This window comes from Brassica napus, chromosome C1, assembly GCF_020379485.1.
Source record: "Brassica napus cultivar Da-Ae chromosome C1, Da-Ae, whole genome shotgun sequence".
NCBI classification, from domain to species: Eukaryota; Viridiplantae; Streptophyta; class Magnoliopsida; order Brassicales; family Brassicaceae; genus Brassica; species Brassica napus.
Genome location: NC_063444.1, coordinates 18,700,828 through 18,714,600, shown reverse-complemented (window position 1 = coordinate 18,714,600; position 13,773 = coordinate 18,700,828). Strand labels below are relative to the sequence as shown.

The following is a 13,773-nucleotide window of genomic DNA, read 5'->3' as shown; positions in this document are numbered from 1 at the left end:
CTTTATAATCAACAATATATTCATCTTAAGGTCATGTGTTATATCTTATATCATTTTGACCTTTGAGACTGCGAAAAGTATATCGCATTGATAATTTTAAGTTGCAAGTTGCGTTCTCATAGACAAACATGTATATGCTCCTTTATAGCTTACAATAATCTTGATAATACAAGACATTGTACTCACACTGGTTTCTTTCCTTATAAGATAAGAGAAATATCTTGTATTTGTTACCATCTTTATTTTCTCAACTTCAAGTGAGAGTATGAGTTCTAAAATGAAACTCTTTGGTCTTGACTTTGACCTTTTCATATCCACATCGATAGCTCACTGTTTTCTCAGTCTCAAATAGACAAGATATAGTTACAGACTTCAAGTCTTGTAATCTTTAGATACAAATACATAATGAGCTTTAAATAACCATACTCAGGTAATTATATATTTCTTTGGATTTTTTTTTCAAACCTTATGGATCTTTTAAGATCAAACTTTAAACTTAAAATTCTTATATACATTGGATGATAAACTATAATAATAAAGCATATATGTCAAATTATATAGAGATATGTATTATCATAAATATTTTATTATACTTAATAAAAATATTTTTATAGGAATTATTTTACTCACTAGCTTTTTACTATCATCATCATGCCATTAACCATCTTAATATTGACTAATTTTTCAATTATTATTCAAACAAAAACATATTACATGTATAAATTATTTTATCTAATCAAACATTATTTGACTATAAATCAAATATTAATCATGATAGGTAACTAAGACTTATCTCGATGGTAGAAGTAAAATGGCAATTGGAGATCTGACATAAAGATGATCTTGAAAACCTTTTATGTGCATCGGCTAGTAGCATCTAATATATATATATATAACCCTGCAATACTTAAAATTTGCTTGCTCATAAACATGGCTACTAAAATGTTAGAGCACATCAATATTTAATATCAAAATTAAATCTATGATAATAGATCATATAGTTTAACAAAATTTTTATTTTAGTTGATAAAATAAAACATGAATCAATCACCGTGTATATTATAATTGACTGCTATGGATACTATAAACGAAGAAACATATTAAACCAAATCAGATTGAGTTGTATATTTCAAACGTGTGTGCATGCAGGTCAATATAATGTTAAAGGGTAAAAAGCACATGCTAATTATGCTAAAGGAAACGAATATAAAATCATTGTTCATGGAATCATACTTTCATATGTCAATCATAATAAAACTAAACAGACATGCAATAATAATAGTTTGGCATGACAGATAAATCCCTTTTATCATATGAGCACAATCAAGCAAGAGGACTATCAGTCACATCTTTATATATATGTCTTATTGTTTCATCATAAATATAATTACTCAGCATATTAATACTTGGTACTTATCTGGATGGCGATTGCTTTGGATACGGAGGTGATACGGAGGCCATGTTTGGTAAACGTAAACGATTTTGACTAGCACAAACAGTGTTGGTTAGGGTTGTGATATTAAGATCGTCTCGGCTAAAGTTTGATTGATATAAAGAGTATCACTGTAACCAATAAAACTGCATAATAAACCCCTCCAAAAAATATCGTTAGTATAAAGCATCAATAAAGTAATAGGGGCACAATTCCATAATCAACGAACAAGTCAAATTCGACTGTATTTTTTCAATTAAACCCGGTTTATGGAGCTTGAAATCATAAACCAGACTCCGATAAAACCCGCTGCTTTCTCAATCAATTGCACGAAGCAACCTCTCTCTCTCTCTCTCTCGAATCTCGAATCTCGTTGCTACGTGACCTAGCAGGTGATCTCTCTAGTCTTCTCCTTTTCTGCATCTCTGTTTGCTAAAGGAAACGAATATAAAATCATTGTTCATGGAATCATACTTTCATATGTCAATCATAATAAAACTAAACAGACATGCAATAATAATAGTTTGGCATGACAGATAAATCCCTTTTATCATATGAGCACAATCAAGCAAGAGGACTATCAGTCACATCTTTATATATATGTCTTATTGTTTCATCATAAATATAATTACTCAGCATATTAATACTTGGTACTTATCTGGATGGCGATTGCTTTGGATACGGAGGTGATACGGAGGCCATGTTTGGTAAACGTAAACGATTTTGACTAGCACAAACAGTGTTGGTTAGGGTTGTGATATTAAGATCGTCTCGGCTAAAGTTTGATTGATATAAAGAGTATCACTGTAACCAATAAAACTGCATAATAAACCCCTCCAAAAAATATCGTTAGTATAAAGCATCAATAAAGTAATAGGGGCACAATTCCATAATCAACGAACAAGTCAAATTTCTCTTATAAATATTTTTTTTCTAGATTTACGTCACAATACTTTGATGCTTATACATCAAATGAGTTCAATTTCAATAAATCAAGTATTAACAAAGCACCAATCAAACGATGAGTTATATATACTACCAGAGGCTTATCGTCTTTGTATAGACAAATGAATCGTCTTTCACCACAGTTTAAGATTCACTATCAAGCATATGATAATTACGAACAAACAAAAGTATACATAGTTTTGACTAAACAATCTTCGTCATATTTTCAACATGTGATTCAATTAATATATATAATTATGTCACACCCATCGTTAATTATGTTAACTCAAACTAATGGTTCATCAAACGAAGCAATACATGACACGAATATTAAACAAGTAAATTAAATAATAAAGAACAAATTTATATGCTTGCATGTCTAGCCAGTTGTAACTGATGAAATCATAAGCAATAAGTTAAGAGTCATAAACTAGTGGAATAGAATTTCATATACATGGTTCGATTAAATAATACGACAAAGAGATACTTAGCTCAACGACTGACTTGGTAACGGATTGGATAAAAAAAAATAAACGTGCCCCACCAAGGGTTTTGCTCGGACGGCTAGGGTTTAGTACTGATAATGTGTTGTGAATCAAGAAAAAGAGAGAAACGGTTGTTCTACTTCTTATTCCATAGACAACAATACATATATATAGGAATACAATACTAGGGTTTAGAACCTCTAGAACATGGGTTTATTGGCCTATATGGACATCCATAAAATAGTTCATAACAGTAAATGATATATATATTTTGAGTATTTTTTGTCAATGTTTTTAGTTTTTTGAAAAATATTTTTTGGACGATTTCAGATATTGGTTATAATCCGATTTAAACCAAATCTGCAAGGAACCAAACCTGACCCGATAATTAGTAAAATTCGATTGAAACTTCGAGTATAATAACAAAAATCCAAAGGACAACTGAACACAATTACTAAGTCAAGGTCAACTTCTAAGTATGGCGTTTATTTAAAGATTCCTATACATATTGAAAATATCCAAATTTTCTTGCTTCAACATGAAAGTCAATCTATTAGGAACAGATCATATTCACACGGGAACAATAGTAAAACTTGAAATCTACTTTGAAGACCCGTTCGACTGGTGGAGAATTTGTTATTCTAAGATCAACTCCAACCATAACATTAAATTTGATATTTAAAATAATATCAAATTTAGTGTTTTGTATCAAACTTTAATATCATCTTTATACACAACACCAAAATTTCATCCTAAAATAATATTTCTATTATTTTAAAATTTTATTTGTATTTATTTGTAATTGAATTACTATTATTTTGTGACATTTAGATTTTATGTTTATTTGCTAAAATTTTATGTTTGTAATAATTTATTTAAATTTTATGCTTATGTTATAATCAATTTATATATTGATTTATTTAATGAAAATATCCTTTACAATTAAAACTGTATACTATTAATATGAAAAATGCAAAATAAATTAATAACATTTTGAATTTATTAGTAATACTAATTTAGCTTTATTCTTAAATGTAAAATAAAAAATATTATATTATTGTTAAATTTGAAAATGAAGAATATAAAAATCATAAATATATTTTAGTTGAAGATTTGAACTAATTAAAATAGTAATTTAACTATATTTTTAAATGAAATAATAAATATATATTTTTATATTTGGTGTGATGAATAATAATGGCTGAGCAAGATATTATAGTTCTACATGATTCATTTATTTATTTAATATAGCTAAAAAGAAAAATGTAGGGATTTGAACTCAATACATGGGGGGGGGGGGGAGGTCATAACGAATATTCTTACCATTTCATCACAACAATAAGTGAGCTAATAAGCCTACACATTATTATTTTTATAGATTTCAGGTTGCTCAGAGGACCGTTTTACTTTAAGGTGGATCTTCCTCTGATTAATAGTATTACATTAAATTTGGTGTCATATTATTTACAACACCAGATGTCGTTCAATACTATTTACAATTTTAAATTTGACAGAATAATATAGCCTTAGAGTACCATTGGAGATATTACATAAACTCGTGTGAGTGAGTGTACATTATATTTTGAATGTTATATATCTTTACAAAAAATTTGTTGCAAATAAAAGAATAATTTAAAGATTTGTTATAAACCAAAGTCTGGTGAAAGCCCATATTCAAAAGTCCATATTCTTATGTCTTTGTATTTCCTAGCCCAGATTGTATTAGAGTTTCATACTTATGTAATTCATTATATAAAGGTTCTTTATTGTCTAATAAAGATATAGACTTTCTCCTTATTTTCATAACACGTTATCAGCACGATAGTCTCTAGCCCTAAGCCCCCACGAAATATTCTTCAACTCAGCCGAAAATCATCAAACCCTAAACGAAAAGAACTGCCTCGGAACTTCAAAGAGGCCGTTCTCCCAAACCGTGAGGACCCAGAAAACGATCAAGATATCAAATCGAACCCCTTTCCGAGACGAATCAGTCAGTGCAAACCGCTTATCGATCTGACCACCGACGCGCCCTCACGCACAGATACAGTGCATACCGATTTGCTTTGGAAACCAAATCCGATTCCAACAAGGATTTTCTAGCCGAACTCAACTCCTGTGCAAGATAAGTTTATCATACCTTAGTTGATTCATGTTATCTTGTTAGCTTATGGCGTTTATGTTATCTAATGCTCCTCGTGTTGTTTCATGAGCCGAGGGAATTAAAATCTAATATCAACAAGGAGTTCAAGCCGAGAGGAGTTGCTGCCCGTGTGATCAAACTCTCTTTTTCATTCAGATCAAAAGGAGTTCATAGGTAAACTATCTCAAACTTTAAAACTACTTAGAGGTCGAGTTTAATGTAATTAAACTCGAACCATACAAGAGAGAACTGATCGCATATACCTTAATATGCGATCATAGAAATCAAAACCTAACCAACTATGAATACATAATTCGATTTATTTCCTTATAAATCATATAGTATATGTTTAAAACTTAGTAAAACATGGTCATAAGTTTTAAACCTAAGAACTAATCTAAACCTAAAATCGCATGACATGAAAATCGCATGTCATGCTTAAAACCGAAAATTGTATAAACCTATACTATCTAATATGATTCTAATAATTCTTAAACTTGAATCATATACCTAAAACTATAGTTTCAGATCTGATTATGTCAATAATCATATCGCATACTTGGAATGCTTGAAAAACCGATTCCTAATGTGTTTAGGAATCACTTTTGCTTAAACCTAAAAAAATCGCATAGCTTTAAAATTAAAACCCCTTGATGAAAAATTTCTAAAACTTGTTTTCACATGCTGTTTAAAGTTTTAAAATCTGATTGTTTGTTTAAGAAAATCTGATTGCATGTTTTTAAAATTAGAAATCGCATGCTAGGCATAAAATTGCAAATCACATGCTTAATTGAAATTTGATTTGTTTGATCACCTAATCACATGCTAGGATTATTAAAACTTGATTGTATGATCTGTTTGTTAATAGAAATTACATGTTTTAATCGAAACATAAACATTAAAACTGAAATTCATGCTAAAATCTAGAACCTTTAAAAAAATAGGAAGGTTGTTACAAGGTTGTTATAAAGTTGTTAGGGTTTTTGTCTTGGCCGATTTTATGCTTGTATAACTTGATATTTTTTTCATGCATAATTACATGTTTGAGGTTGCATAATTAGACTAAGAATAATTACATGTTCTTGTGTCTAAATCCCATTAGAATTAGGATTTGAAATTTAACCTAAAATCTGATCGCATGATTATTTGTATTTCCTGAAAATTTAAAACTTAATAAATTTAAATTAGAATTCCAGAATTTGATCATATGAAACCTAGGGATAAAATTTCATGATTAGATTGAAATTATTCATATGCTAATTGATTAAAAATCGATTAGACCTAGGAAATTGAAATCGCATGATTAAATCCAATTAGAAATAGAAATTGCCTTGATCACATGCTATTGATTGAAATCTGATTTGGTTGCTTGATCACATGATATGTTTAAAATCTGAATCGTATGTCTTAACCAAATCTGATTCGCATGCTTCAAACCCAAAATCTGATTTGTTTGGTCGCCTAGCTCGCATGCTAAGAAATTAAAATCTGGATTGATTGTTAAAGATAAAATCTAATTGCATGCAGCATGGAACCTAGATTTAATTTGCTCAATCACGTGCTCACATGATCCAAATCTGATTTGCTAGCTGGTTACTTGATTGAAAATGATGTCTTGCTTGTTTAAAACATAGAGATTGCATGAAATCCTATCCGCATGATTAAAAGCTTGGCCGTAGGATCAAAACTTCATCATATGCTAAACTTGATTCGATTACATTTCCTGGCCTATATGTGTTTTTAAACCTTGAATCATATTCTGAAAAGATCTAGCAAATACGTAACACATAACCAAATCCTAAAACTGTTTGGATTTGGCTTGGCCAAAACTATACATGTTCATATGAACATTTGTATGATCGTTTCTCAAAGCCTTGGCCAAATGAAATCTTAGCCAAATTTAAGACATGATCACTTGTTTAAAAATTAAAATATGATCATAAAATTACTCCTTGGCCGAAATCTATAAGAATCCTAGAACCATTCGGATTTGGCCTGGCCGAAACTTATGTTTGTCCAAATGAACAATCGCATGATCTTTAAAACCTTGGCCAAATGTAGAAGCTTGGCCTAGGTTAAATCTTGATCAAATGCAAAGTCTAAATTCTCTTGGCCAACCTTAAAGACCTTGACCGAAGGCAAAAGCTTGGCCAAAGACAAACATTAACCGATTTTCCTTGGCCACAAAGGTGAAACCTTGGCCAAATAGGAAATCCCTTGGCCAAATTAAAATTTCTATTGGCCAAATATGAAATCTAGTCAAACTAATAAAATCATTTTGGCCGAATCCCCTTGGCCAAAATTCCTTGGCCAAAGTCTTTTGAATAATCTATCTTGGCCGAATCTATATCTTAGCCAAACTTAAAATCTTGGCCGGATTTAAAATCCTATTAATCTATTCAGACTTAATATATCTCTGGCTATTTGTTGCACACCTTGATTTATTTAATGCATGATGTTTTCAAAATTATTGTCTAAGGGAACAAAATTTGATATTAAATTACCTAAGTTTGGGATTCAATACGAGATAAATGAACATTAAGTGTTATTATCTCGAGGGGGAGAATCAGAGAATCCTAAAATTCCTAAATAAGTTAAGCATCCACGACAACAATAGCCCAAATAGAACTCGGCCAAAATCAAATCTGAAATCGAAATTGCACAACAGAAAGATTATATGGAGATTAATGATTGGCAAACCGGTCATGCCATTCCAGTTAAGTATGCGGCATTCTATTGAATGGTTTAAGATATGCTGCCCCTTTGAATAAGGGAATTGATAATATGAGTCTTCACCATGATATTTTGAGAATAAGCAAGGAATTTTGTGGGCTTGATCACCCACGGATGGACTGATCATCCATCATATGTGACGACATATGGTTGTACATATCCTTGTCAAAATCTGCAATAAGTTTGCAAGAGTAATTGGTGATACTGGTGGATTGATGAATCATTATAAGTTGCAGCAAAATTTGTTCGCATAATGCCAAAGAACAAATAGAGACTCTCCCATGAATTTGATAAAGTATCAAGAATTAATGTTCCCACATAGAGAACTTAAATAAGTTGCTCCACCACAAAGTTATAAGATGGGATCTGAAATTGAATTAAGTGTATACGTTGGATATAAATCTCCATAAGAATACATAAGGCCACGAGAGATTTGATTAAGGCTAAGCCATGGATTAGATAAATCCGTATATCCAACATCAGGGAGAGAAATAATAAGCTGGTAAACAATTTCGAGAATGAATAATGATCTTCAAATATGAATATAGAGTAAGAGTCCAAAGAATGAATCATTCTCAGAACTTAAACAAGTCAATTGCCAGACATGTTTGATGACCCAAACTGAAATATACCAGCGGGTTATGCTCTAATAAAATTGATATTGGACTTAGTTAAGATAAGACGGTTCCATACATGTATTACTCGAAAATAAGAAGAGCATAAAATTGAAATGGCAGATCCGAAATTAAGGTTGTCCAAAGGAAACCTTAGACATGACCATGAATAAAGATCAGGTACCTGAAAATAATATGATCTAAATGCATTATGTCATATCTGGATTATAAATGGAACCGGTAAAATAATAATATCGATGTCATTGATGATATAATATTTGAATACAAAAGCGCTTGACAAAAGCGAGGATCATGAAACCAATGTCTATCATAGAGTGCACTCAGAAAAATTACTCAGAGAAATTGATTAAGCAAATTGATAATGCTATAAGGCGTGGTATATGAAATCTCTTAAGAGAAGAGATGTAGTCAAACCAGTTGGACATAAGTAAGTCTTTGGTGAAAAAATATAATAAGAATGGCGAAATTGCATAAGGTTCTCACAAAGACCTGGAATCAATTATAAAGGAGACATACTCTTATGTGGTGGATGCAACGACATTCTGATTCCTTATACGTCTAGCAAATAAAATACATATCTATACGGTCCACTGGATAACGAAATTTATGTGAAAGTTTCAGAGGGTATCGAACTACCGAACACATCAAGTTCTCGAGAACAATATTGAATATCTTTATGTAAACGACTTGAATATCCTAAGAACCTCTGGAGAAATTTTCCAAAGATAGAACACATCAAGAAAGAATTCGAATTAAACATGAAAGGTTTTGGGAAAACAAGATTATATATTGGATTATACATTGAGCACCTTGAAAACAAAATCCTTATGCATCAAATGACATACATAGATAACGTGCTCAAGAAGTTTGATATGGACTAAGCTTACGAATTGACAAGTCCCATAATTATAAGGTTCCTCTGTTTTGAAAAGATAATTTCGGCCCTAATGAAGAAAATGAGGAGATCTTTGGTCCCGAAATGCCATGTCTAAGTGCCATAAAGTTTTGACGGATTTGGCGAGCCATACAAGGCTAGATAAATAATTTACCGTAATCTATTAGCTATATATAGCTCATGATCGACCCAAAGACACTAGAACGGGATTATACATATTTTGTTACATACAAGGAACTAAAGACTTGGGTCCATTTTATACTAACCTACCCGAAGAAGGGTAAATTATTTTGGTGATACAAGTTGTTTGTCCGTCCAAGTTCACTCAAGCGAGGATTTGGTGGATCTAATTACTAAGGCGTTACTGACATCCAAAGATGTACTCAACAGGGGGAGTAATACGTGTTGTACTCTTTTTTCTTCACCATGGTTTTATCCCATTGGGTTTTCCTGGTAAGGTTTTAATGAGGCAATATCCAAAGCGTATTACAAACCACTTCGAAGATGGTCTTCTAAGAGGAAGTGTTATAAACCAAAGTATGGTGGAAGCCCATATTCGAAGGTCCATATTCTTATGTCTTTGTATTTCCTAGTCCATATTGTATTAGGGTTTCATAATTATGTAATTCCCTATATAAATGGATTCCTTATTGTCTAATAAAGATATAGACTTTCCCCTTACTTTCATAACAAGAATGATAAACATCTCATACGTATGTTTAATATAAGTTAAGACGGACTTCTTAAACTAGAATATTATCATCATACAAAATATATTAAGGGGGGGGAGGGGTGTTATTAAAAATTAGATTATAATTATTGTTAGAAATTTCAAGTCTAGTATTATTGTTTATAGATTTTCACTTTCTAATTAAAATCTAGTATTATTAGATTTATGATTTTATAATTGTTTTCCAAATCTATTGCTATTAAAAAAGTTTAGGTTTTAATGATTCTACAAATCACTTAAATTTAGAACTATTAAGAATTGTATTTTTAACCATTAACTCAAAAATTAATATTTTGAAATTAATACATATATATCCTTTCGATTGTTAAAGCCATTATAGTATTTTTAGATTTTTGCAATATAGTGATTAAAAAAAAGATTTTTGCAATATACTAAATTTTCTCGAACTCTTTCCAAATTTTACAAATATTTCAACTTTTAAAACCAACAAACTCTTTGTAGATCAACTCCCACTAACACTTCCTAAATTCCAAAATAACTAAATTGATTTCATTTTCCATTTCATTGAAATGTGATGTATCCATGTTTGTTATCTCTTACCAAAATAACACTTTGCAGTATTTTCTACATACTTAGACAAGCTTAATCCAAAATGAAAGACTGGATTTTTATAATTTTAATTAAAAGGTGTATAGTATTCTCTTTATGAAACAAATTTAATTCCGAAGATATTATTAGTTCATATATGGTGTGGTATTAAAACCATAAATATTGAAAGATAGTGATAGTCTATTATTATGTATAATAAATAATATTAGATTTTATTTTGATTTTTCTTCTTACAAATTATGACTACTAAACTATTGAAGAGATTATAATAAATATATAAAGGGGCCAAAGAAGACCAAAAACAAAATAAAAACAAGCACCAAAATCAGAAAAGACCCCAATCCCTCTATCTCTCTCTCTTTCTGCCTCCCTCTCTCTTGTTTCTATGGGAACGCAACTCCCAAACGCAGACACTGAATCCCTCCAGCGGTTACTGAATTTGAGCCTCGGAGTTAACGACAACAACACAGAAAACGTCAACTCATCACAACCAGCAAACTCCATTGGTACAGACCAGCCTTTGGGCATCGAATTCGTGGAGAAGATCTTGAACTACGAGTTCAAAGATAAGAACTTGCTGCTGCAAGCGTTCACTGATGCTAGTTTTGATGAAAACTGTGTTTCTTACGAACGCTTAGAATTCTTAGGAGACACGGTCTTAAACATGATTGTAACCAAATATTTATATTTTCGCTACGAGGATGCTACACCTGGTTCATTGACCAGACTCCGTGCGTTCAACGTTGATAGAGAGAAACTTGCCCGAGTCGCCGTAAAATATAATCTGCATCGTTACCTCCGTCATAAGAAACCCTTGCTTGACGACCAAGTAAGCCTCTTTCTTACATAATTAATTTTTTTCTATTTGCTCTCTACTTTCCATTTATTATCTTCTGATCATGTTTAATTAATATTGGTTGATCGAAATAATACTAATTGAATAGGGATTAATATTTCAACTATTTCTAGCCACGACAACAGACTTCCATCGTGTACGTGTTGGAACTTATCAGTTGTCAACTTGTCATTGATAAAATTATATTTATATTATAATCAATTAAATCCTGCTCACGAATTCCAGATTCTATCATCAAATTTCAAATTTTTATCCATACCTTATTAACTTCGTATCAATTGATATTCCTGATGTGTGTTTATTTTCGGTTAACATGTGCTTTCCATTAATATTGGCCAAATCTATGCTTCATGTTGCGGAACCTTGATCGTATCTGATATCTGGTTATTAACTATGAACCTTCGAAACTTAACAATTCATATTCTTGTTTATACCATGGGTCTTAAAGTACAAACTGTATATACGGACAACAATCCTTAAAAAACTAGGTATGAGGTGTGTTTTTTTGCTCAATATATACAATTATATATAATGAAATCATGTGAAATATATGTAGATATTGAAATTTGCAAAAGATATAGAAAAATATCCACTACATTCGCGTCATCTCCTGGAAACTCCTAAAACCCTAGCTGATATAGTAGAGTCTACCATTGGAGCTCTCTACACCGACTGCGACTGCTTCGAGACCGTGTGTAAGGTAACTGCATGCATACATGTATGATATCAATTGTACTCATTCTTTTGTTGGAGTAAGTAATGACATGTTCTACTAGTCCATGAATGTTTTGGTTGAAAATTATAAATATATAGGTGGTAAAACCATTGTTGGAGCCAATAATACCATTAGATAAACTGGAGAACCATCCAGTGACAGAGCTCAATGAGATGTGTCAGAAGAAGAACTTGAAACTGAAGTTCGATGACAATACTTGGGAAGTTGATAAAACTTTTCGTGTCTTTATTGAGGACCATTTGGTTGGACATGGACACCATCTTGTCAAGAAAGACATTGCTAAAAATTGTGCTGCACAAAATGCTCTGGACGAATTTTCCCATACCTTTCCACAGATTTAATATCATATTTATATATAAATTTGTTTGAAACCTCAGTTTTCTGCAAAAGATTATTTTTCATTTTTTTCATCTGAATCAAGGCGAAAAGAAATAACCTCATCTTGGGTAAAGCCCATGAAACACCATTGTAAGTGTCAACATTTTATATGAAAATTAAAAATAAAAATATATATACTACAAAATATTTAATTTTCTTTTGGTGTTGCCACCTCACTTATCCATAAGCATACCATATCATATAATAATAAATTCAATAATTTAGATATCCCCTATATATTAATCTTGGAACATTACAACATGTTTTCGTAGCCACGTGTCATTACAAGAATGATTCTTAGAATTGTTAGAAAAATAAATTGGTCCATATAAACATATACTATGTTTTTTATTAAATTAACTATCAAATTAATTAGTAGTGTACAAAAGAATATTTTTTCTTTTTTTTTAATAAAAGCTACAGAATTACCTAATATGGTTAACATATATATGACAATTAATGATTATGAATAATACATATTCGATAACAATTTTTCTAACCTCTCTCTTTTTTATTTAATTTTATACTATTAAAAGAAATTAAACAATCACATTAAGCATATAATAAAAAAAAATTAATTTTTTTCTTATACGTTATATTTTGAATTTTTAAAAACGACTATAAATTACTAAAAATGGTAAAAGTCTCACATTAAAATTTTTGTGATCAATGGTTTAACTTTTTGTTTTGTTCAAGCAAGATACAAATGATCATATATCGTAGGGGTGAGCATTCAGATATACGTTCGGGTTCGTATCGGATATTTCAGCATAAAGGTATAGAACACGTTCGGGTATTTTACACTTCGAGTCGGGTTCAGGTATTTTATGTTCGGGTTTGAATATTTTGGGTCGGGTTTGGATATTTAAATTTTGAAGAAAAAATTAATAAATTATTCATTTTTTAAAGGTTTTGTATTTAAAATATATTTAACTTAACCGGATTTCTAATTTTTAAAAGATTAAACTATTAAAAAGTTTGGAGATGAAACTTTAAAAATAGAAAGACACTAATTTAGTTGTTGTTTTGAAATTTTAGATGCAACTTTTGTTAATGCAAGAAACAAGAGCTTGATATGTATTTTAAGTGAGTAGCAAATGATTTTGTCCATAATTATATGTATATAATCTAATTTTGAGCAATACGCATCATTAATATAAATATTTTGAGTAAATTGAGAGAAGTAAACTAGAAATATAGGGTTAAGTATACTTATGTTTGGTTATCTTCGAATATCC

The 13,773-nt window shown here is 30.6% G+C and overlaps 1 protein-coding gene across 1 annotated transcript; it reads left to right on the top strand.

Moving 5' to 3' along the window:
- Positions 1 to 6,721: 6,721 nt before the first annotated feature.
- On the top strand, positions 6,722 to 12,561 carry LOC106374952 (ribonuclease 3-like protein 3). Its single transcript, XM_013814866.3, has 3 exons — positions 6,722 to 11,394; positions 11,978 to 12,121; positions 12,235 to 12,561. The coding sequence occupies exons 1-3, from the start codon at positions 10,951 to 10,953 to the stop codon at positions 12,496 to 12,498; spliced, it is 852 nt and encodes a 283-aa protein (XP_013670320.1). The 5' UTR covers positions 6,722 to 10,950; the 3' UTR covers positions 12,499 to 12,561.
- The last annotated feature ends 1,212 nt before the right edge of the window (positions 12,562 to 13,773 follow it).

Coding starts and splice junctions, on each gene's coding strand:
- LOC106374952 (XM_013814866.3), top strand. CDS start 10,951: ATGGGAACGCAACTCCCAAACGCAGACACTGAATCCCTCCAGCGGTTA. Junction 11,395..11,977: donor AACCCTTGCTTGACGACCAA/GTAAGCCTCTTT, acceptor AAATATATGTAG/ATATTGAAATTTGCAAAAGA. Junction 12,122..12,234: donor GCTTCGAGACCGTGTGTAAG/GTAACTGCATGC, acceptor ATAAATATATAG/GTGGTAAAACCATTGTTGGA.